General features: G+C 35.9%; 1 protein-coding gene across 3 annotated transcripts in view; it reads left to right on the forward strand.

Annotated features, from left to right (window-relative positions):
* The window catches only part of sdk1b (sidekick cell adhesion molecule 1b), a 373118-nt gene that overhangs the window by 189536 nt on the left and 160403 nt on the right, over positions 1 to 23179 (forward strand). For 2 of the 3 annotated variants that reach the window (XM_073866164.1, XM_073866162.1), the window contains exon 7: positions 19355 to 19381. The exons of the other annotated variant lie outside the window; for it this stretch is intronic. In XM_073866164.1, coding sequence (XP_073722265.1) covers positions 19355 to 19381 — 27 coding nt within the window. The remainder of the gene's footprint in view (positions 1 to 19354; positions 19382 to 23179) is intronic. 3 annotated transcript variants of the gene reach the window in all.

The following is a 23179-nucleotide window of genomic DNA, read 5'->3' on the forward strand; positions in this document are numbered from 1 at the left end:
TACATCCGCAAAGTCCTTGATTATTACGCCAGAATGAGGGTATAGTTCCTAGCCATTTCTGCCTAGAAAATCACAACTTTTAATTTTCTGTCGGACTTAGTACACGATGTATCTACAGAAGAGTAAAGTTTTAAATAGGAAAAATTTCCAAAGTCTTTGGTTATTTTTTAGCACAATGCTAATGGTCTAATTAGATTCAATGGATTGTGCTAAGCTATGCTAAAAGTGTTAGCGCCAGACCCAGAGATCAGCTGAATGGATTCCAAAACAATAAGAATCAAATGTTTAACTCTAGGGGAGCTGGAAAATTAGTATATTTTCAAAAAAGTGGAGTGTCCCTTTAACTAACCAATGTATTTTTTTATTTTAATATTGGATTGCGTGGGTGTTGGTATTGATTTAAGTTTCCACCAGTTTACACCACTATAAAGTTAATTCCCCAAATTTCCAGAATTATTTCAATATCGTTTTGTTGTCCTTCCAAATGTAAATATACAGTATAAGCCCACACTCACCGTATGAATGTATGCAATGTATGCAATGTATACATATAAAAGCATTTTACATACTTTGACAAGTCTATTCTACAGTATGTCTCTGTTCCCACTGTTTGTTTTGTTTAGTTGTTAGTGTTTGCGTGCCAGATGTTATACGTTTTAAATTCATCAGACTCTCGTCCCCAGTGTCATACTGTATACTTTTTTTAATTATCTCACAAAATCTTTCTTCCTGTCGCTCTGTGTCTCGTGAGATGTCTGCTGGTTCCCCAAGAACAAGTTCTGTTTCTCCCTTTGCTCTTTGTTCCTCTCCTGGTGGCTACGGCACGTTATTTCTTTGAGAACACTGAGAAATATTTCCTCCATTATCAGCAAAACCTGTCAAATGCTGGGCAGAATCCAGTCAAGTTTATTATTCTCTTAAATTCAGGTTTAATCCTGGAGATTAATACATACCTATCTGATTCAGGATTAACACATCTGTAAAATTACTCATTAATCCTGATTAGATTTATAGGTGGTTTGCACCTGTTACTAGGTCTAGTGCTTGATAGATTGCTTCATCCACCGTGTTTTTGAAAGGATTTATTTTAAAAATACGTACATATTTTGAATTAAATTGAAAAATTATAATACTGCCCTGCTTTCTTATTGCAACTTAATGAAATTAGATTGGAAAGGTTTACACATCACCCTATGAAACATTGTGTTTGTATGTGACCGGTGATGATCTTATACAGCGATTATCATGATAAATCTGTATGAGCTTTCACGTGATCAGTTAACATAAGTCAACACATTTTTTTAAGTACTAAATTTGTAATACTACAAATGTACAATTCCTTATGTAAGTGTATTTTGTAATCCTTTCATACATTTAATATTTTTCATATATTTTTTTCAATATTTGCCTGCACTACTTTGTATTTAAATGAGCAAAATCGTAAAAAGTGCTACAGAAATAAATTTCAAATGAACTTTATGGTATTATAATTATTATCCGTTACAAAACTTAAAGTTGTCATTGCTTTTGGAAATCTTGTTTCTGATTGGTCATTCTGTGGCCAATTATTTTTGTGCAGTGACCGAAAAACTGTGTGACCATTGTCTCAGGCAACCAATTTCCTATATCGGTGTGCTACTGTAGTTTCATGTCTCATGACACTCGACAGAGTTTTGATTTATTTATTGTTCTCTTCATTGCAGTTATTACATCTTTGTTCAAAATTATTTTTAATTATATTGTTTTTTCTAATTTTTAGCAGAATATTCTCAATACAAGACGTTGCCATAGCTAACTTTAGGTGAAGTTTAATTATGTTATCCCTTTAGCTCAAAATGTCTTTGTAAGGGCTGCGGAATGTCATTATCTACCCCGTCAATTTTAAACAACCTCCCTTTTCAAGAAGTCACCACGGCAACCTGTCTTCCTAGAGTATCTGTTCTAGATGTTTCTTTGCTTTCCATCTTTTAACAAGGTTCATTACACTTAAACGAGTTGCATTCACGTTTCTTTGAATTCCTTACGGGCTGGCAGATGGAGGACGTGACCTTAATCATTTGATTTTGTGCTGCGTTGAGTTTTTAAGCACATTAGTCGTGTAATTAGGAATTTTTGCAATTTGGCAGTAAAATGCAGCAGTAACAACTTTAATTGTTGTAAAATCACCGTACTACGCATCCACAGGTGCTTTATTACTATAGCAACATCATCAAAGACACCAATGTTAAACATATAAACATATACACTCACCTAAAGGATTATTAGGAACACCATACTAATACTGTGTTTGACCCCCTTTCGCCTTCAGAACTGCCTTAATTCTACATGGCATTGATTCAACAAGGTGCTTTATGCATTCTTTAGAAATGTTGGCCCATATTTATAGGATAGCATCTTGCAGTTGATGGAGATTTGTGGGATGCACATCCAGGGTACGAAGGGTTGAGATCTGGTGATTGTGGGGGCCATTTTAGTACAGTGACCTCATTGTAATGTTCAAGAAACCAATTTGAAATGATTCGAGCTTTGTGACATGGTGCATTATCCTGCTGGAAGTAGCCATCAGAGGATGGGTACATGGTGGTCATAAAGGGATGGACATGGTCAGAAACAACGCTCAGGTAGGCCGTGACATTTAAACGATGTCCAATTAGCACAAAGGGGCCTAAAGTGTGCCAAGAAAACATCCCCCACACCATTACACCACCACCACTAGCCTGCACAGTGGATCCATGTTCTCATTCTGTTTACGCCAAATTCTGACTCTACCATCTGAATGTCTCAACAAAAATCGAGACTCATCAGACCAGGCAACATTTTTCCAGTCTTCAACTGTCCAATTTCGGTGAGCTCGTGCAAATTGTAGCCTCTTTTTTTTATTTGTAGTGGAGATGAGTGGTACCCGGTGGGGTCTTCTGCTGTTGTAGGCCATCCGCCTCAAGGTTGTGTACGTTGTGACTTCACAAATGCTTTGCAGCATACCTCGGTTGTAATGAGTGGTTATTTCAGTCAAAATTGCTTTTCTATCAGCTTGAATCAGTCGCCCATTCTCCTCTGACCTCTATCATCAACAAGGCATTTTCGCCAACAGGATGCCGCATACTGGATGTTTTCACTTTTCACACCATTCTTTGTAAACCCTAGAAATGATTGTGCGTGAAAATCCCAGTAACTGAGCAGATTGTGAAGTACTCCGACTGGCCCGTCTGGCACCAACAACCATGCCACGCACAAAATTGCTTAAATCACCTTTTTTTCTTATTCTGACATTCAGTTTGGAGTTCAGGAGATTCTCTTGACCAGGACCACAACCCTAAATGTATTGAAGCAACTGCCATGTGATTGGTTGATTAGATAATTGCACTAATGAATTTTGAATCTTATCACAAACTCCCAAATACTAACTACTGTAGATAAAACATGCTTTTGTTGTATTGAACAGCAGGACTGAAAACATAGCTTCATTGTGCTAAGATGTGTCTTTTGTACTTAATCCAGTATATTTGTCTCATTGGGAACAGTGGATAGGGCAGGTATGTACTTGTTTTGCTTGGAGACTCAATATATCATCTGATGTTATAAATATTTCCTTCACTTGATATCTAGTTCAGTCTAGTTTTCTCCAGTCGTGTTTTGTGCAATTAGCAACTGGACATATTCTGTCTTCACACCAGCGAGCTGGTAATTATTTTGGATATGTGACAGGGTTTGATAGGGCGATCTTATATATGAGCAACTTGAGAATTAATGTGTTCGTGTGTCTACTCTCCTCTTGCCTTGTCTAAGCATCTTTTCCTGCAATAAAGTCCATTCGCGATGACGCTTGCTCACCTCAGCTTATCGTGAAGTTTTATTTCCGTCATGTTTAATTAAAACACGAGGCGTTGTTGATTCAGTGTGTGTGTGTTTGTGTGACCTCAGTGGGGTCTTGTCTTTGCCAGTTAGAACATGCGGGCCAAAATTTTATCTCGTAGTGGCAGCCCGCTCGCACAACGTGAGCCAAAGTCTCCTTCAAGTGAATTAACCAAATCATTAGAGATAAAGAAAAGAGAAGAGGATTGCTGGGGTGGGCGAGGGGGGGGGGTGAAACTAAGAGACGTTCATCTTTTAACAGTTTACTGATTTAATTGCAGAGATTTCCGTTATATACTAGTCTCATTTTCTTTCTCTCTCTATTGACCCTTGATATAGTCTGTTTTGGTACACTTAGGTTTTTTTCTTACTAATGTTAGGTATTTGCATTTTGTAAGCAAAAATCGATCGGCACAGGTAGTTGTTTTGCTCATTACCCCGATTGCATGTAAACACCTTTACCGGCTTTTCTTGCAGACCAAAGGTTCAATTCCTAGGCAACACCCCGACTGGTAAATGTATAGCCAAAAGCATACAAAAATGAACAACTACAAAAACATGTTTATGATATTTGTTTTGTTTTGTAGTGCTAATTATTTTCTCATTCACTTTCATTCTCTCATCCCCCAGCTACATAGTAAATCAAACCTTTTTCCTCTTAAAAAAGCAGGGAAATCCAGTTTTCCGTGATATCCCCCTTAAAGCAATTTGGGCTCCTGACATAAAGGCTGCGAGTTCAAACGAAGAATGGATTTCATCGAAACCTACTGAAATCACAATCCCACTTTGTTATCATAGAACACGGAGTACGTCATTCAATTCCATTGCCTTGGGGATCCCGGTTCTCTTTCGCGTTCTCCGGCAATTAATCTGCTTTAAGAACTATAGACCCCTTCACGGTTCACGTCACAGGCAGTTTCCACTGCGCATGTCAGGGTCAGAAAAGCCATTACAGCAGGTAGAGTTGCGTATCATTCGGTATCGTCAAAAATGCCTACTTGCGTCGTGGGTTGTGAAAATCGCACCAGGTCTTTCGTTAAGTTTTCGCGATTCATGCAGAATCTCAAAAACAAAAAAATACAACATCTGCAGCTGCAAGCAATTAACGTGCAGACTGGAACAATGCAAATATCAAAGAGGCTTGTGTTTGTTGTGTTCACTTCATTTGAGGTAAGTCATAATTTTTCAGCCCTGTTAGATTACATTATAAAGCCTGGATGGTATGAACAGTTTGACCCCATGCTGCGCGCGCACCCGATAGTCATTCAATGTTTACAAACTTTGAAGGGGTCTATTGATGAAAAAGTTTCTGTTCAATTGCAAATCACTGCAGAGAAGTAACCTGTCTTTGTCAGGTAACACTACAGCCATTCTTGTGAGATACAAATCTTGCTTTTACAGTTTTTCTGAATTGCTGAATTCAATTCCCTGTGCCCTAAACCCTAAATCATTCACTCTTTTGGCAAAACCCTAAACAAGTTTAGAAAGTTAGACATTTTCTGCAATACTCCAGCACTTTTTTTGCAAAACTTTAAACGTAGTCAGCAAAAGTTGAACACAAGTTATCCTCGAGTAAACACAACAACTCAAAATTGGTTACACTTTTTTAATGATGTTTTTTACCAATTGTACACAATATAAATCGCATAGTAGACAGGTTTGTCGTATGTTTATACCAACAATGAATGGAAACAATCTTGAGGGTCAGAAGATTGTAGAGTCAGAGGTTCTGTGAAAGTAAATTTGTTTAAACTGTCTTTATATACCAATACACAAGTACAATGTAAGTACTGTGAAAAAGAGAGCCCAAAACCCGAGTGTCTGTAGACCTCTCACCACTGTTTTGAACACAGCTCATTATTTCCATTCGGGACGAAACAAATGATTGGCTTGCGTGACTATCACTCTCTCTCGCGACCAGGGCTACCGCCCGCTGCTACAGGATCTGCCCACACATGCGCACAGCCGATTGATTTGAACGTGCACGAGGCACTCTAGGAAGAGCAAAAGTACGACAGAGAAAGAGAATTCAGAACTCACAGTACCTGTATATCCAGTCAGCGAAGGCAAACAAAGGAATAGACGAAGCAATCAAACGAGAGTAAATATCGCGTGGCTTTTCCTCGAGTCGACGATGCGGTAGCGGTTTTGTCTCCGGAATGTAGTCCTCATCAGAGTCAACAATGCTTTCATCACGGAAACTCTTCTATGCAAAACATTAGCTTAATAGTGAGTACTAAAAGCCATCCTATTTGTTTATATTCATAGTGATAAAGTTAGGTGTATTATTACATGTGATTGTGACATGATGTTACTACATGCACCGCGCTCCTTCCTCTTCACTCGTCTGAGGTAAATGCTTCTCCCAGCAGAGCCGGTCAGCGTCGCGCGTTCATGTGTTTTGGGGGCGTGGCTTTAGAAGAAAGGGAGGGGTGGAGTGAATGGATAAACAAGTTGTGTATAAAACAGTGGTGAGAGGTCTGCAGACCCTCGATTTTTGGACTCTCTTTTTCAGAGTACTTGCATTTTACTTGTGTATTGGTATATGGAGACAGTTTAGACAAATTTGTAAAAAAGGTTTTTTTTGGATAATTCCTGCCTATCCTGCCTTTAAAGGGATAGTTTACCCCAAAATGAAAATAATGTCATTAATGACTCACCCTCATGTCGTTCCAAACTCGTAAGACCTCTGTTCATCTTTTAGATTTAGTCCGAGAGCTTGTTGACCCTTCTTCGAAAATCTAGGTACGGTATACTGTCCATGCCCAGAAAGGTAATAAAAACATCATCAAAGTAGTCCATGTGACATCAGTGGGTCAGTTAGAATGTGTTGAAGCATCGAAAATACATTTTGGTCCAAAAATAACAAAAATTACGACTTTATTCAGCATTGTCTTCTCTTTCCCGTCTGTTGTAAAGCGTATGCGCGAGACTAAAGTCACGTAACTGCAGTGACGTGGATGATCGTTTACAGTCTGAGGGAGACGCATGCTGTAAGTTTGAAAAAAAACTTCGCAAACATGTCTGAGGATAACACGTCATCTGCGTCACTGCAGTCACGTGACTTTAGTCTCGCACATGTACTTCACAACAGACGTGAAAGAGAAGACAATGCTGAATAAAGTCGTAATTTTTGCTATTTTTGGACCAAAATTTATTTTCAGTGCTTTAACACATTCTAACTGACCCACTAATGTCACATGGACTCCTTTGATGATGTTTTTATTACCTTTCTGGACATGGACAGTAAACATACGTAGATGTTCAATAAAGGGTCAACAAGCTCTCAAACTAAATATAAAACATTTAAACTGTGTTCCGAAGATGAACGGAGGTCTTACGAGTTTGGAACGACATGAGGGTGAGTCATTAATGACATTATTTGTCATTTTGAGAAAGTGGGCAACGGTTTCAAGAAATGTGTTTTAGCAAACTGTAAAGGCAGTTGTTTTTGACACTGTAAAAATGGTTACAAAATGGTAGAGATGTGTTTTAGTGTAGTTGTTTTATTACCTTTCACAGGCCAAATGTGAAAGTTGTGTGTCCAAAGTGTGCGGAAGGGTTTGTTGAGTTTTGCCTTTGTTGTGTGGATTTTGTTCCTGCGATGTTAAGCCTCACATCATCTACATTTTGGGAGGTTGCCAACAGTCCACGTAAGAAAAGTGGCATATAGTATGTAATAAATATACTAAGTAGTGTTTTAATCAAATCTAAAACATGTAAAAAAGGTTTCTGTGACTTTTTAGTTTATGGGTAGGGTTAGAAAATCTCATTAGCTCAGTATAAATCCATAGCTGAGAAACTCCATCTCTAAAGGTCTTCAGTGTGTGTGTGAGCATATGTGTGAGCAGTTACAATAATAGATGCATATCGTCTTTTTTGTTTGTTTGTTCTTTCTGTATGATATGTGCTTTTTTGAATATTATGTGTCATTTGATGTGTCCCTGAATGAAGCCCCATATGAGTCACTCCAGCAGCTTCACAGTAAACTGGATTATTTCCTCTTTTTCACCATGCAGTTTCTCATAGCAACAACATCCTGAGCATCTGTAACCCACGTCCATCATTCTGAACACACAGACTGGGTAAAATAGTGCATTAATGATGGAGTGAGTAAGTAAGTAGGTAAATGAGCAAGTGAATAAATAAATGAAATGAGCTTGACTGGATGAATGAAAAGGTATATAATGGAGAGTCTGAATGAATGAGCGAGCGAACAAAGTAATGAATAAATGAAATGGAGATGATGAATGAATAATTGGACAAATGGACGATTGAACAAACAAATAATAGAGACTGTATGAATGAACAGCAAACAAATGAAATATGGAGATACTAAATGAATGAATGAATGAATGTATGAATGAAGGAAGGAATTAAATATGAAGAGACTTAATGAATGAATGAAATATGAAGATAATGAATGAATGAATGAAATATGGAGAGACTGAATGAATGAATGAAATATGGAGATAATGAATGAATGAGTGAATGAATGAAACATGGAGAGACTGAATGAATGAATGAAATATGGAGATAATGAATGAATGAATGAATTAAATATGGAGAGACTGAATGAATGAATGAAATATGGAGATAATGAATGAATTAATGAAATATGGAGAGACTGAATTAATGATAGAATGAATGAAATATGGAGAGAGAGACTGAATGAATGAATGGAATATGGAGAGATTGAATGAATGAATGAAATATGGAGATAATGAATTAATAAAATATGGAGATACTGAATGAATGAATAAATGTAATATGGAGAGACTGAATGAATGAATGATATATAGAGATACTGAATGAATGAATGAATGAATGAATGAAATATGGAGAGACTGAATGAATGAATGAAATATGGAGATACTGAATAAATGAATGAATGAATGAATAAATAAATAAATAAATTAATTAATTAATGAAATATGGAGAGACTGAATGAATGAATGAAATATGGAGATACTGAATGAATGAATGAATGAATGAATGAATGAATGAATGAAATATGGAGAGACTGAATGAAATATGGAGAGACTGAATGAATGATTGAAATGTGGAGTAAATGAATGAATGAATGAATGAAATATGGAGAGACTGAATGAATTATTGAAATGTGGAGTAAATGAATGAATGAATAAATGAAATATGGAGAGACTGAATGAACGAGCCAGTGAACGAAGTAATAAATAAATTAAATATGGAGATGATGAATGAAAAATTGAGAGACGGAATGAATGAATGAATGAATGAATGAATGAATGAAATATGGAGAGACTGAATGAATAATTGGACAAATGGACGATTGAACGAACAAATAATAGAGACTACAAACAAACAAGCAAATTAAATATGGAGATACTGAATAAATGAATGAATGAATGAATGAAATATGGAGGGACTAAATGAATAAAATATGGAAATAATGAATGAATGGGTGAAATATGAAGATACTGAATGAATGAATGAATGAAATATGGAGAGACTGAATGAATAATAGGACTAATAGACAATTGAATGAACAAACAAACAAACGAAACATGGAGAGATTGCATGAATGAATGAATAAATGAACAAATTTAATAAATGAATGAAATACGGAGCATCTCTATGAATGGACAACTGAATGAATGAATAAACAAACAAACAAATGAAATATGGAGAGAATGATTGAATGATGAAGAGGCTGTATGAATGAAAAAATGAATAGACGAACAAATAAGTGAGTAAGTGAATGAATAGGGAAGTGTGAATGAATACGTAAATAGTCAGGGAAAGAGTGAATGAGGAAGCAAGTCGATGAGTTAGTCAATAAATGAACAAACAAACAAATGAATGAATGAGTGAATGAACAAATCATTGAGTGGATGAGTGATTAATTGTAAAAATAATGGTGACTGAATGAGTAAATGAACTAATATATATGAATGATTAAATGAGTAAATGATTGGTTAAATAAATAAAAAGCTGAGAAATTCAGTTAGTGAATGAATAGATTTGGCACCTGGGTGACTTTCTGCTTTATTAAACTAAGAAATAATAGTTTTTTCCCTCGGCTTGAGTCTGAGTCAAAAACCGAATGATGTGATTATCCAAGTTTAACCACATATCTTTAAACAGCTCTTTGGTATTTAGAAAACAACTGTCCTCAGGTCACACTAATCTTCATCTATAAACAGCTGTAGAGTCACTGCAGTTATTATTTGTGTATTAGTTCCTGACATTGAGAATTCTCATCGTCTCGCCTCTTTAATTTGGTCCGTTGTGGGTGGACGAGTCTGACACTTAATGAATTAATGTTGTTAACCGTCTTCTAACAAGCATGTTAAGAGGTCAGATATCAAAGAGCCACTCAGAAGTGTATAGCCACTCAGAAGTTTTGGGTATTTTTTGTGCATGGATGTTCACAAATAGAAAATTCAAGGACATTTTATTCAGTACTATTAAAGGAATAGTCTACTCATTTTCAATATTAAAATATGTTATTACCTTAACTAAGAATTGTTGATACATCCCTCTATCATCTGTGTGCGTGCACGTAAGCGCTGGAGCGCGCTGCGACGCTTCGATAGCATTTAGCTTAGCCCCATTCATTCAATGGTACCATTTAGAGATAAAGTTAGAAGTGACCAAACACATCAATGTTTTTCCTATTTAAGACGAGTAGTTATACGAGCAAGTTTGGTACAAAATAAAACGTAGCGCTTTTCTAAGCGGATTTAAAAGAGGAACTATATTTTATGGCGTAATAGCACTTTTGGGAGTACTTCGACTCGCCTGAAAAGTCCGCTCCCCTTCTCACTCTCATAATGGGAGAGGGAGGGTGTTACTGCGCCGAGTCGAAGTACTCCAAAAAGTGCTATTACGCCATAAAATGTAGCTCCTCTTTTAAATCTGCTTAGAAAAGCGCTACGTTTTATTTTGTACCACCAAACTTGCTCGTATAACTACTCGTCTTAAATAGGAAAAACGTTGATGTGTTTGGTCACTCTAAATGGTACAATTGAATGAATGGGGCTAAGCTAAATGCTATCGAAGCGTCGCAGCGCGCTCCAGCGCTTACGTGCACGCACACAGATGATAGAGGGATGTATCAACAATTCTTAGTTAAGGTAATAACATATTTTAATATTGAAAATGAGTAGACTATTCCTTTAAGTAACAGCTCAACTGTGTTATAGGTGCAAGGAAACATGCTTTCTGGAGTTCAGATGTACCTCAGTGATTTATTTTTGAGGTTGTTGTTAGTACATCCAGGATTATCTGATATATATTCACACATTCTGAGTAATTCTCCATGAACCGTGAGACTATAGTCCAGTTGTTTATATCTATAGTATTTTGTATTGGTAATTTGTATTGGTGTCTAAATTAGGTTGAGTTTTGTACAAAATCAATGCTTTTGAGGAAAGCAGTACATCTGAAGCTACAAAAATGTTTTTTAACAATAAACCACGCAAACACATTGTATTATACCAAATACACAAAATAACGTTGTTTTTATTTTCATTTTAAGCAATGAAATAGGTGCACTTGAAAAATAAAGGGTTTAAAGGGATTCTTCACAGCGACGCCACAGAAGAACCATTTCTGTTTTTTAAAGTCTGCAGTACCTTTATCCACTACAAAGAATCTTTTGTGAAACAGAAAGGTTTTGTGGATATCAAAGGTTTTTTATGAAACCACACAGCCCAGTAAAGACATTTTAGGAATCGTTTTTAAAGAGTGTGGATTGTAAATGTATGTACTGTTGCGTATTTACCTTGACAAAACGTACACGTGTCCTGACCGGGTGTGTGTTTTAAACCCATCATGCTTTTGAAGAAATGTTTTTGTCCTTCACTAAAAGCAAAATGTTACACAAAATGACAAAATCACAGCCCATCAGAAGATTTTTGATGTTTGATATGTGAAGCTGGATTGGTACCTGTAAACATGACTATACCAAACACATAACAAAAAATCAACTACTTCCAACAGGCAACATTTTTTTATCGTTCATCCATGGCTTTGTATGAAATATAGATTGCTTGTATTACAGTACATTGATAATAATAATAATAATAATAATAATAATAATATTAATAATAATAATAACTCCTTAAAGAGCTATAGTGTCCTTGCACCTCGGTGCTCGGGCCCTAATAAGTCTTGTATTACATTAGTCTGAGTTGCTGTTTACAGATAAATCATTGGTTAAACTATATTTTTGTTAAGTAAATTGTTGCATACACTCTTAAAAATAAAGGTCCTTAATAGGTTCTTCACAGCAAAGCCAGAGAAGAACCATAATTGGTTCTTCAAAGAGCCATTCAGTCAAAGGTTATTAGAAGAAGCATTTCTTTCTTAGCTTTTTATAATCTGAAAATCTTTTCCCAACAAAAATAACCTTTTTTTTTTTAAAGGCAAGGTTCTTCGGATATTAGAGGGATAGTTCACCCAAAAAATGAAAATTCTGTCTTTAGTTACTCACCCTGAAGTTGTTACAAACCTGTTTAACCCTTGTGCATTGTTCAAATTTACTACCCTTTCATGTTGTTAGTGATTGAAAACATCCACTAAATTAAACGGCTGTAAAAATGTATCAGATGAATATTTTTTTCAAAAAAAATAAAATCATAAATCTGTTAGTCAACCGTACTGATGAAAACTCCAAAATCTTGAAATCTTGAAATGAAAAATCCAGGATTTTAACTCTTTAATTGCCAAGTGCATAAGTGGTGTCACTGATTTTGGGAAACACACACACACACACACACACACACACACACACGCATGTTGGTGTATGTGGTTTACGGGGAAATCTCCATAGACGCAATGCATTTTATACTGTCCAAACTGTTATATTCTAGTCCCATAACCCAGTGGTTCCCAAACCTTTTCAGCGTGCGGCCCCCCTTGTGTACGGTGCATTCCTTGGCGGCCCCCCCAAAGAAAATTTGTGACAAAAAACTGTTCTAAAACTCAACATTTTAATAAAAAAAACATTAAATTATACAAAAGTGCTTTTGGTTAGCCCTTATTTTCTTATGTTTAACTACACAGAATTGATGATAAATTTATGTATTTCATAAAATGTCATAAAACTGGGGCCCCCCTGGCACCATCTTGCGGCCCCCAGTTTGAAAACCACTGCCATAACCTACCCCAATCCCTAACCCCAATGTCACAAAAACCTGTTGCCAGTCTTGAATCTACTGTATGAAAAACTACCATTTAGTATGTTTTTTAGCTTTTCCGTTTATGGGGACACTCTCTGTGTCCCCGTAAACCACGTTTATAGCATAATAAACATGTCATTATACACTATTCATGTTCTCGTAAACCACATAGAGCTGTGTTTTTGCACAGGGCTACTATAGGGTTAATAGTGCCACATGGTGATCAACAGTAAAAATGACAAATTTGACCTCAAACATTCAAGAATGCATGATTATAAGATGCTCTGCAATCAAAAATGTGGTTATAATGGAAGTCAATGGGCTAAAAACAGCCACTAACAATAAATGAGGGAGAAAAAAATAAAAACTGATGCTACACAAAAACTAAAAATGCATCAAAGCCAATGTTTTTACCAATCTTAGGTAAAAAAATCCAGTTTACAATCACTTTTTATAATGAAAATCGGTCATTTTGTGTGTGTTTTTTCCCCAAATCAGTGACACCACTTATGAACTTGGCAATTAAAGAGTTAAAATCATGGAATTTTTTTAAAGATTTGGTAGTTTTGATCAGTAGGCTACTTAGGTTGATTAACAGATTTATAAAAAAAAAAGGAAAAATATTCATCTGATACATTTTACAGCCGTTTAACCCCTACGCTGTCACCCTACCCTTTTTAATGTGTGGGGGGAATTTGATGTGCACCTTCAAATTAATATAACTCTGGCATTTTTTGGTCTAGAAGCCTAATCTTGGTCTTGTTTTAAAGAAGACAATTTAAGGTTTTTCTGGATATGAAAATATTAAACAGAAAAAATGTTATAGCAGTTTAAATTTCTTTTAATAAATAAAAATAATTTCATAACATATTAATTTTATAAATAAAACTATAAAAATTTAAATATTTCAAAAAAGAAATAATGCAAAAATGAAGCCATAAGTCTCAAGTTGTTGTGATTCAATTTTCAAGGTAAAATCACAAAAAATGAGGTTTGTGTGACTTTGTTTGTCGTTTTACCAACAAAGGCCACTAGGTGTCAACGGTTTGCTGCCTACTCTTGCTGCAAATTAATAAATAACTGTCACTGCATTATTATTACTGCTAAAATGTTTTGAAATATGAAAACTACAGTCTTGGAGCTTCCAATGATATATAGTTTGTCAACATTTTTGAAGATTTATAATATGATATTAGAATTATGAATATTTAAAATTAATATGCATTCCTATCGGGGGTGGGGTCATGTAACTAAAAACTGTCACTACATTATTTCAATCATCAGATGACCTTGAAATATGAAAACTACATTCTGAGAGCTTTCCAGTGATATATAGTTTATCAAGATTTTTTAGGTTTAGAGTAGGGGTTTAGTGTTATAAATATGCAAAATTAAATTGGGCCTACATGTTGGCCCGTGACATTTTAGAAACTGAGTCTCACTACGTCATAATTCTCCCAAAATGGTGAGGATATATGAAAACTACACTCTTAGAGCTTTCCAATGATATATAGTTTGTCATGATTGGATAAGAATTCACATGGAAAACACTGAAGTAAACGTAGGCGCCCCGCTGCCAAGACAGTGACATTTAGCAGGATATAAATGTTTTGAGGCGCACTCTCTTCATAAATTAATCAATTACTCTCCCATCATAATTTATTTTATAAAACACTGCTGACATATGTATTCTAGAGGCTTAGACCTTTCCAACAATATATAGTTTGTAGTGATAGATTAACATTTACCTCAACAATATTAAAGTAAATACAGGTGTCCCGTATACGGGACGGCGACAGTTAAGGGGTAATTTAGTGGATGTTTTCATCCACTAACAACACGAAAGGGTAGTAAATTTGCCCACATATATCGTTGAGTTTTGTTTTTTTTATTTCAAAGCATTTTCTTAAAATATATGTAAGTATAAGATTTGTAACCAAAAATCATTCAATTTGCTGAAACAGAGAGAAAGTTGTTGCCAAATTAAGATAAAAAAACCCTCTAGTGGATGAAAGCATCCCCAACAACACATAAGTATTAAGTTTCTTTGTTCTGCTGAACACAAAGAAAAATGTTTTAATATTGTAATAATATTCTTTCCTACTATGGAAATTAATAATGCTCCTGCTTCTTGCTTTATTACAAATATCTTTCTTTGTGTTTAGCAGAACAAAGATATTTATGCAGGTTTGGAACAACATGAGGGTGAGTAAATGTTGACAGAATTTTCATTTTTGGGTAAATTATCCAGGTTCTTGATGAATCCATTGGTTCTTTTATCTATGGCATCGTGAAGCACTTTTTTAAGAGGGAAATTAATTTACAAACAATTTGAAAGCAGCTCATTGTACAAAAGTTTTGAACAGGCACATCAAAAACGAAAGTTAAAAGACGTTTTTTGAAACTCGAACTATACTGATAGGACCAAACTTTTAAAATCTAGGTGAGGATCCTTCAAGTATTTCTGATCGAGCAATTTGCCATTCACTGAAGGTGTTCAAAGATGATGTGTGAAGTTCCTCTCCCGCTTCTTAATTAACTGGCGTTCCTTCGGCATTCTTGGCATGATCAAAAGATCTCTGCAGACAGAACAGTGAGATGCCTTCGATTAAAATGAGCCCTGAAAGTATATTAATAGCTAAGTCTGTTAGGACTCCCAAGGGAAACGCTGAGATCCAACTCTTATGAATTCATTCAGACACCAGGAAGCCTGAAGGATAAGCCCACTGTCACTCTTTGCGTCTTAAGATCTACTGTATTCGGACATTGCACATTTAATTTGTTTAATTTTCACATGTTAAATATAAAAGAATTACTGTAATAAGTAACCTTGCCTGTTGAAATCCTCAATATTGAACATATAAAGGTTTTATTTTCATATTATACAACAGTACTTTCTTGTTCTCGAATCTGATTGGTTGAGAACTTTTTTCAGGCATGCTATATTCCACTAAGTGATACAAACAAGGTCCTATTAGGTTTTCATACTTCTGTACTTATTTTTCTCACCTCTATCTGCTTTGTGAATGATCCGGTTTATTGTTGAGTGTGTGAAATACCTGACGAATGCAAGAAGCAGCTCCGCCTTGGTGTTTTTCACTTGGTGGTAAGTGGAAAAATTGCAAGGAATTACGCCCGGAGAGTGGGCACCCCTCTCTTTCCTACTTGGCCTCGGTTTACCTCGCTCCTGTTCATTAAGGTGATTGACACTGGAACTAGAGAGGGTCAATAGGTGCTGGTGTGCACTGGGGGAGGAAAGATCTCTTTGTAATCCCTTTTTTGTTTTCTTTTCCAACTTTCTGTCTCTTTATTTTCTTTAGTTTTCCACACAATTCTGCATTAGTCTTTCGCAGTTGCTCGGTTGTTTAAAGGCCGATTCGATCACCTACTCGCTATCAATAAACCTGTGTCGGTTGTTAATGAAAATCTTCTCGATGGGTAAAGCACACATACACACACACACACACATACACATACACACGAGGTACCTCACTAAAACTGCTGAGAATTCTGCTGGAATTTGTGATGTGCTTAAAGGAAAAGAATTAGGAAAGGCTACATGACAGTTTTAGCATGTTTTTCTTAAACACTGATCTAGTGAGCGATGTATGTAGTCATGAATCCAGAAACCATACCCCTGTAATCTAAACAATTTGCCATAAAAGACACATTTTAGTGCCAGGTGTTATATTATGTGCCCATATTATGCAAAATCCACATACACAAGGTGTTTGGACATAAATGTGTGTTGGCAGTGTGTGAACACAACCACCCTACAATGGACAAAAATCTCATTAAACATGCTGTTTTGATTCTCTTGTTAATGTGATGTCACACAAACAAAGCCCCATCCACAGCCACTGACTGACTGGTTAACTTTACCCAAAAGCTTTTCTAAATAAGTTTGTTAGCACGTTGTAGCACTAATTCGGCTAAAGATACTGTTGTCCCACCCTGTATCTTGTGTACTGTAGAGTTATGTTAAAGGATTAGTCCATTAAAAAAAAAAACAATCCAGGTAATTTACTCACCACTATGTCATCCAAAATGTTGATTTCTTTCTTTGTTCAGTTCGAGAAGAAATTATGTTTTTTGAGGAAAACATTCCAGGATTTTTCTCATTTTAATGGACTTTAACTGACCCCAACACCTAACACTTTTAATGCAATTTAAAATTAAAGTTTCAATGCAGCTTCAAAGGACTCTAAACGATCCCAAACAAGGCATAAGGGTCTTAACTAGCGAAATGATTGTCATTTTTCAAGAAAAATAAAAAATATGCACTTTCAAACCACAACTTCTTGTCTTCCTCCGGTCTTGTGACACGCCAGTGCGACCTCACGTAATACATCATCACGTCAAGAGGTCACGGATGACGTATGCGAAACTACCACTCCAGTGTTTGCAAGTGTCGGAAAAGAGGACCGTTCCGGCGTTGTTGTATGTGGAATGATCCTAATTAATTTCTTTGTGTCAGTTTATTGTTTAAAATGGTCCAGTTGAAGCCAATTGTGTAGTGGGCAGCGCTCTGACATGTAGTGCTTTCGCACTTTCGGCAACCCGACCCATCCAATACGCCTCTCTCCTCCCTGTACTTTCCTGTCCTCTCCTTAATCATTGTTAATAAAGGCAAAACAGACAAAAAATCACTTTAAAATATAATAAAATGGTCCACAAATTTGCATTTCACATATGTAACACGTGACCTTGCGATGTCGCAATTACACGAGGAAGATGAGAAGTTGTGATTTAAAAGTGCATATTTTTTATTTTTCTTGAAAAAATGACAATCGTTTCAATAGATAAGACCCTTATGCCTCGTTTGAGATCGTTTAGATTCCTTTAAAACTGCAATTTTAAACTGCATTAAAACTGTTAATTGTTGGTGTCCATTAAAGTCCATTAAAATTAGAAAAATCCTGGAATGTTTTCCTCAAAAAACATAATTTCTTCTCGACTGAACAAAGAAAGAAATCAACATTTTGGATGACATGGTGGTGAGTAAATTTTCTGGATTTTTTTTAAGAAAATGGACTAATCCTTTAAATACATAAACTATCACTGACTGAGGGAATGCTTTTTCTTATTTCATTTAATATTTTTTTTTAAATCTCAAAGCCATTTTGATTCTGTTAAAGATGCATTTCACACAACAACGAAACTTAGTTTGATGTCGATAGACCAACAGATTTGAGTTGATGCTCTTTGACACTGAAAATATTGAGGAATGGCAAGTGATATGTTAAAGGAGAAATCTTCTCTGTTTACCGCTGGGGTTCATCTGCTTATTTCATGGTAGTTTACCTTCTGCTGTTCAATTACAGATCCATTGATTAAGAGTGACAGATGATCAAACTTCAATCCAAATCTTGCATGTAGTTATATGCATGTGTGTGACTTTTGCTCATGCATGAATCTGAAATTGTGTATGAATTATCCATGTCTCTCTCTCTCTCTCTCTCTCTCTCTCTCCATCTCTCTCTCATAAATCTGATGCTGCTGGGGTTCCTCTTTCAGTTCCTGATGATGTAAATCTTTCATAACTTTCTTTCATTTTCACTTTCTCTCTTGCTAGTCCTGTTTTCCTCTTTCATCCTCTGATTCTCTTGTCTTTTCGTCTGTCCCCGCTCTCTTCTGCTCCTCATCATCTTCTTCCCTGAAACTTCATCGCCCGCTCTCTGCTTTGCCCTTGTTCTTGTTCGTCAAGTTTTTAGAAAAATAATGGCTGGGAGAAGAAATGAGAGAAGTCACAAATGAGATCTTTTCAATATCTCAAACATCGCTCCTTGACAGCAATGAGATGAAATGGGGAGCCAACTTTAGCTTAAATCGTGGTGCAGTTTTTGCAGATTGTCAGTGTGTAAGGTACAATTGGTAACCTTGTGACTTTGGCAGAGACAGCTAACAAATTGCCGTTGTGTGTCCCAAATTTTGGTTCCCATTCTTGCAGTGCAACAAATGAAGAACCAATAAGAGCACACTAGTTGGAGATGCAAATGTATGCAAATGTTTAGTATGCATATTATTTACCTGAATGATAAAATGTGCAGTACAGCAGATATAACTCATACTTTCTGCACTTTTTGTTTTGGTTAGGTAATCAGATGCAGGCGGCAGTAAGTGTTGTGCTTCCAGGTTATGGGTCAGCGAATTCCCATACTGTAATTACGCAGTAATAATTTTGCTAAATGGTAAAACCACGGCAGGTGTGGTTTGGTATAAGCGACAGGGGGTTGATGTAGTTTTGAGGTTATATGAGATATTTTGGATAAGAAGAATGATTTTTTTCTTGTTATTTTTTTCTTTCTCTTTTCTCTGTGTGACCCGATGAGCAGTAAACAAGAGGAATCGTGGTTCTCTTGGTAAGGCACTCCAGTCAACTCTTAAAGCTCTCTCTCTCTCGCTCTCTTTCTCTTTCTCTATCTCTCTACACTTTAAATTATAAAGTGAACTTTTTCAGATTTTCAGATTACTACTCTTATACTGCCTTCGAGTCATGTTAAAATGTAATTTTTCAGTTATTTCCAGTATCAAACTTTCCTTAAAACAAGATGAATTTGTTTTAAAAGCAAAAGGTGCATAAAGCCTGTTTTTTTCAGCGAATGCACAATTTGATGAGTCACCAAACAAGAAAAAGTTCAAGTTGGGTAAGAAAAATATACTTGATTCATAAAAAGAATTGTTTAGATCAAGGCTTTGAACCGGTTCACGGAACGAAAACGAAAACCAGAAACTTTTGATGTTTTGCAAGGAACAGAAACGAAACCAGAAACTTTCAAAAAAGATATGTTGCGGAACAGAATCGTTTATTTAAAATAATGGTAACCAGTTAATACCGTTATTTTTTTTTCTTTAACAAGATTTCTGTGTAATATGACTTGGTAAAGTTCACTTCCGGTCGTCGTTGACTCATCTGAGAAATGAGAAGCTTGCCACCAGCAAGTAGCCTACTCAAGCCCAAGTCTCTAATGCTCAATCATAAGTGGTTAATATTGTAGGCTACCAAAAATCTCAAGATGTTTGTTTTTTTAATACTAATTAGTGGTGTAACCGATCGCAGTTGATCCGTGACCCGTACAGATCACGACCAACGGTTCGGCTCGCATGCGATTTGCGGATTAATACCTACCCAGTCTCCTGAAGATGCGTATAAATAGCACGAAGTGTAAAACTCGTGCAATACATACGCCAAATTCCACTTTGGCGTGCGTATGATACGCAAGTCCTTCCCATTCACTTAAACGGTGCATCTTTTTTGTCGTTTTATTTATTGGTTTCTCAATTTTTTCTGTTTTTTTAACCATTTTCGCTTGGGTTTAGGGACAGATTTTAGATTTGCTTAATGAGGTTATTTAATATACAGGTTTCTCCATGTTTTTGTCCATATTTATGCCATGGTCGCTTGGAGTTGGGGTTAGGGTTAGGATGTCATTTTTATATAACAAAAAGTTGTTCTAACCCTAAACCCAAGCGAAAATGGTAAAAAAAGCGAAACAATTGAGAAACCAATAAATAAAACGACAAAAAAAGATGCACCGTTTAAGTGAATGGGAAGGACTTGAGTATCATATGCACGCCAAAGTGGAATTTGGCGTATGTATTGCACGAGTTTTACACTTTTCAGGAGACTGGGCTGATTAATACGCACATTTAAATAGGGTGAAAGTTTATCATTTGCACGTGTTTAAAGGGCTTGCAAATCTTAACAGTTAAGTGATTTTAAACAATTTAACCACAAAAAGGTGCTAAAGTAAGCAGTTTTTCTGTACGCACAGACGCACATGCGGTTGAATGTGTCCGGTCCAAATCCAATCAGACGTGATTATCCCTATGACCTTCAAAGATTAGAACTCTTGATGTATAAACTTGAGAGAGAGTTGCACTACTGTGTCTCATACTGTAGTCCATTAAAATACATTTGGTGAATAAAGCACTGAAAAACAACGTCATTTTCACTTTATGTGGAGCAACTGTTTATGCTGCATCTTCTTCCCGAAGCCCCGTTTGGAATTCGTCCTCCGTCTGTGTGTGTGTTTAAGTACACTTAACAAATGTAGGCATGTCAGAATTACAGTTATGCCACTTACATAATGTAGCCTTTTTTAATGTTTGATGACAAGATAGAGACTTAAGGAACTTATTTGTACGTCCCGGAAACCTTAAAATACTGTTTCTGTCGGAACTAACAAATTGGGAAAAAATCTGGTTCAAAGCCCTGGTTTAGATGCAAAACCTTCCAAGTACATGCAAAAACCAAATTTCTCTCGTTACTCTCCTTTCTAAAAAAAAAAAATAAAGGTGAAAGACTCAAAAATTCTGTCAGTATCCTAATATATCACCTTTTACCTGGTAAAAAGCTTTTGCACCTCAACGTGCGCATGCCATCGTTCACCCAATTCATCTTGTTTGCACTTTGGACTTTGCTACTAAATCAAAGCTACCCTATCTCATGGCAAGTCATGTTATAGTCACGAAATTTTTGATTAATGGATTTGTGCTACTGACACCAATTTACGCTGTTTTTCATGCCTCTTTTTGTGACACACAGCACGAATTTCTAGAAACAGTTTTTGTATTGCATAATTTTATATTTTGTTTTCTCATTGTTTTTACTATTTTTAAATCATTCTCGCTTAAGGTTAGGGTTAGATTCGAGGTTTGCGTTAGGATATAATTTTATGCATTGGTTTCAACATATTTTTTGTGGAAAATTCTCGACTGGAGTTGGCGTTAGGGTTGAGGTTTGGGTTAGGATGTCGTAGAAAGTGATTCTAACCCTAATTTCAAGCGACAATGGTATAAAAATAGGTCAAAACAGTGAAAAAGTAAATATAAAATTACACAATACAGAAAGTCGTGCCACTGGTACAAAAAACAGTTTCTAGAAATTCGTGCTGTGTGCCACAAAAAAGACATTCGTGCTCCTGAGGCACGAAAAACAGGGAGAATTTGTGTCAGTAGCACAAATTCATTAATCAAAAATTTCGTGACTATATCACGAAATTCCATGAGATTGCGTTGATCATTGTGCTGTTTAACTGATTTTGCCAACAACCCAATATTTCTGAAGGCATTATGGGATTAAAGCTATTAGATGAACGTATAATTCATGCCAAGGGCATTCGGTTAATATCATTATCTCATTTCATCTCATTTTATCTCAGTTTAGTGGCTTTTGCATCTTAGCTCTTCAAATTTTCTCTGAAAAAAGCTCTTATCTTAGACACCCCATGTAAATGTATTTTGTGGGAAGGATTTAGTTATTTTTGCTGGAAAACAAGCATAAATATTGGTTATAAAATGACTTCCGTTGTATTTATTAGATAGACAAACATAAACAGCAACAGTAAAATAGCCAACATTACAGTTGCATTACAGTTTGCATGCTTTGACGTATTGTAATACTGAGGTCATAGGACTAGAGGTTTGTTGAAAATTGAAAAAGAGAGAAAGTAATATAAAATTATATTTTTTGTAAAATAGCCAACATTACTATTTCTCCATAATACACTTTCTTTTTCTTTTTCGCACAATGCAGCCAAACCCAATGCACATATTTCTTATTCTAATTCACATTTGGTGCATTTTTGTGCAAAATACACATAAAAACACCCATAATATAAATCCTAATATAAATAAGCATTATCTCTGGTATTTTGGAATGGTTTTGGGACCCTTTACAGTTAATGAGAAATCCTGACGATAAACTCATAAACACAGCATGATATCCAGTATCCTACTGGTTTATAATGTGCAAACCCATCGACCAATCAGAGTTCAGGAAAAAATAATATGCCCGGTCCTTCTTTTCTGTCTGGCTTGATTTTCCATTTCTATATCTCTCTGTGTGTGTGTGTGTAATCTCTCATGTTGTGTGTTCAGATGGATTTATTAGAGGCTTATGATAATGGATTCTCCTCAGAGACAAATTTAATATCTCCACATGTCATAATCTCCCACACTACACATGTATACACTGGATTAAGATTATTGCATCCGATCTCTCTGAATGACCCCTATGCTTTACAGACTCTTGCATGTGTCCTACATTGTTCCTACAATCATTTCTACAGGCTCAGGGCAGCTAATCTCTTTGCTTGATGGAAACCACGCCGTGCCAACACCATGTCAAACACCATTCTGACAGTGCCTGAGACTGT

The sequence above is a fragment of the Misgurnus anguillicaudatus genome, chromosome 3, assembly GCF_027580225.2.
Source record: "Misgurnus anguillicaudatus chromosome 3, ASM2758022v2, whole genome shotgun sequence".
Classification (NCBI taxonomy): Eukaryota; Metazoa; Chordata; class Actinopteri; order Cypriniformes; family Cobitidae; genus Misgurnus; species Misgurnus anguillicaudatus.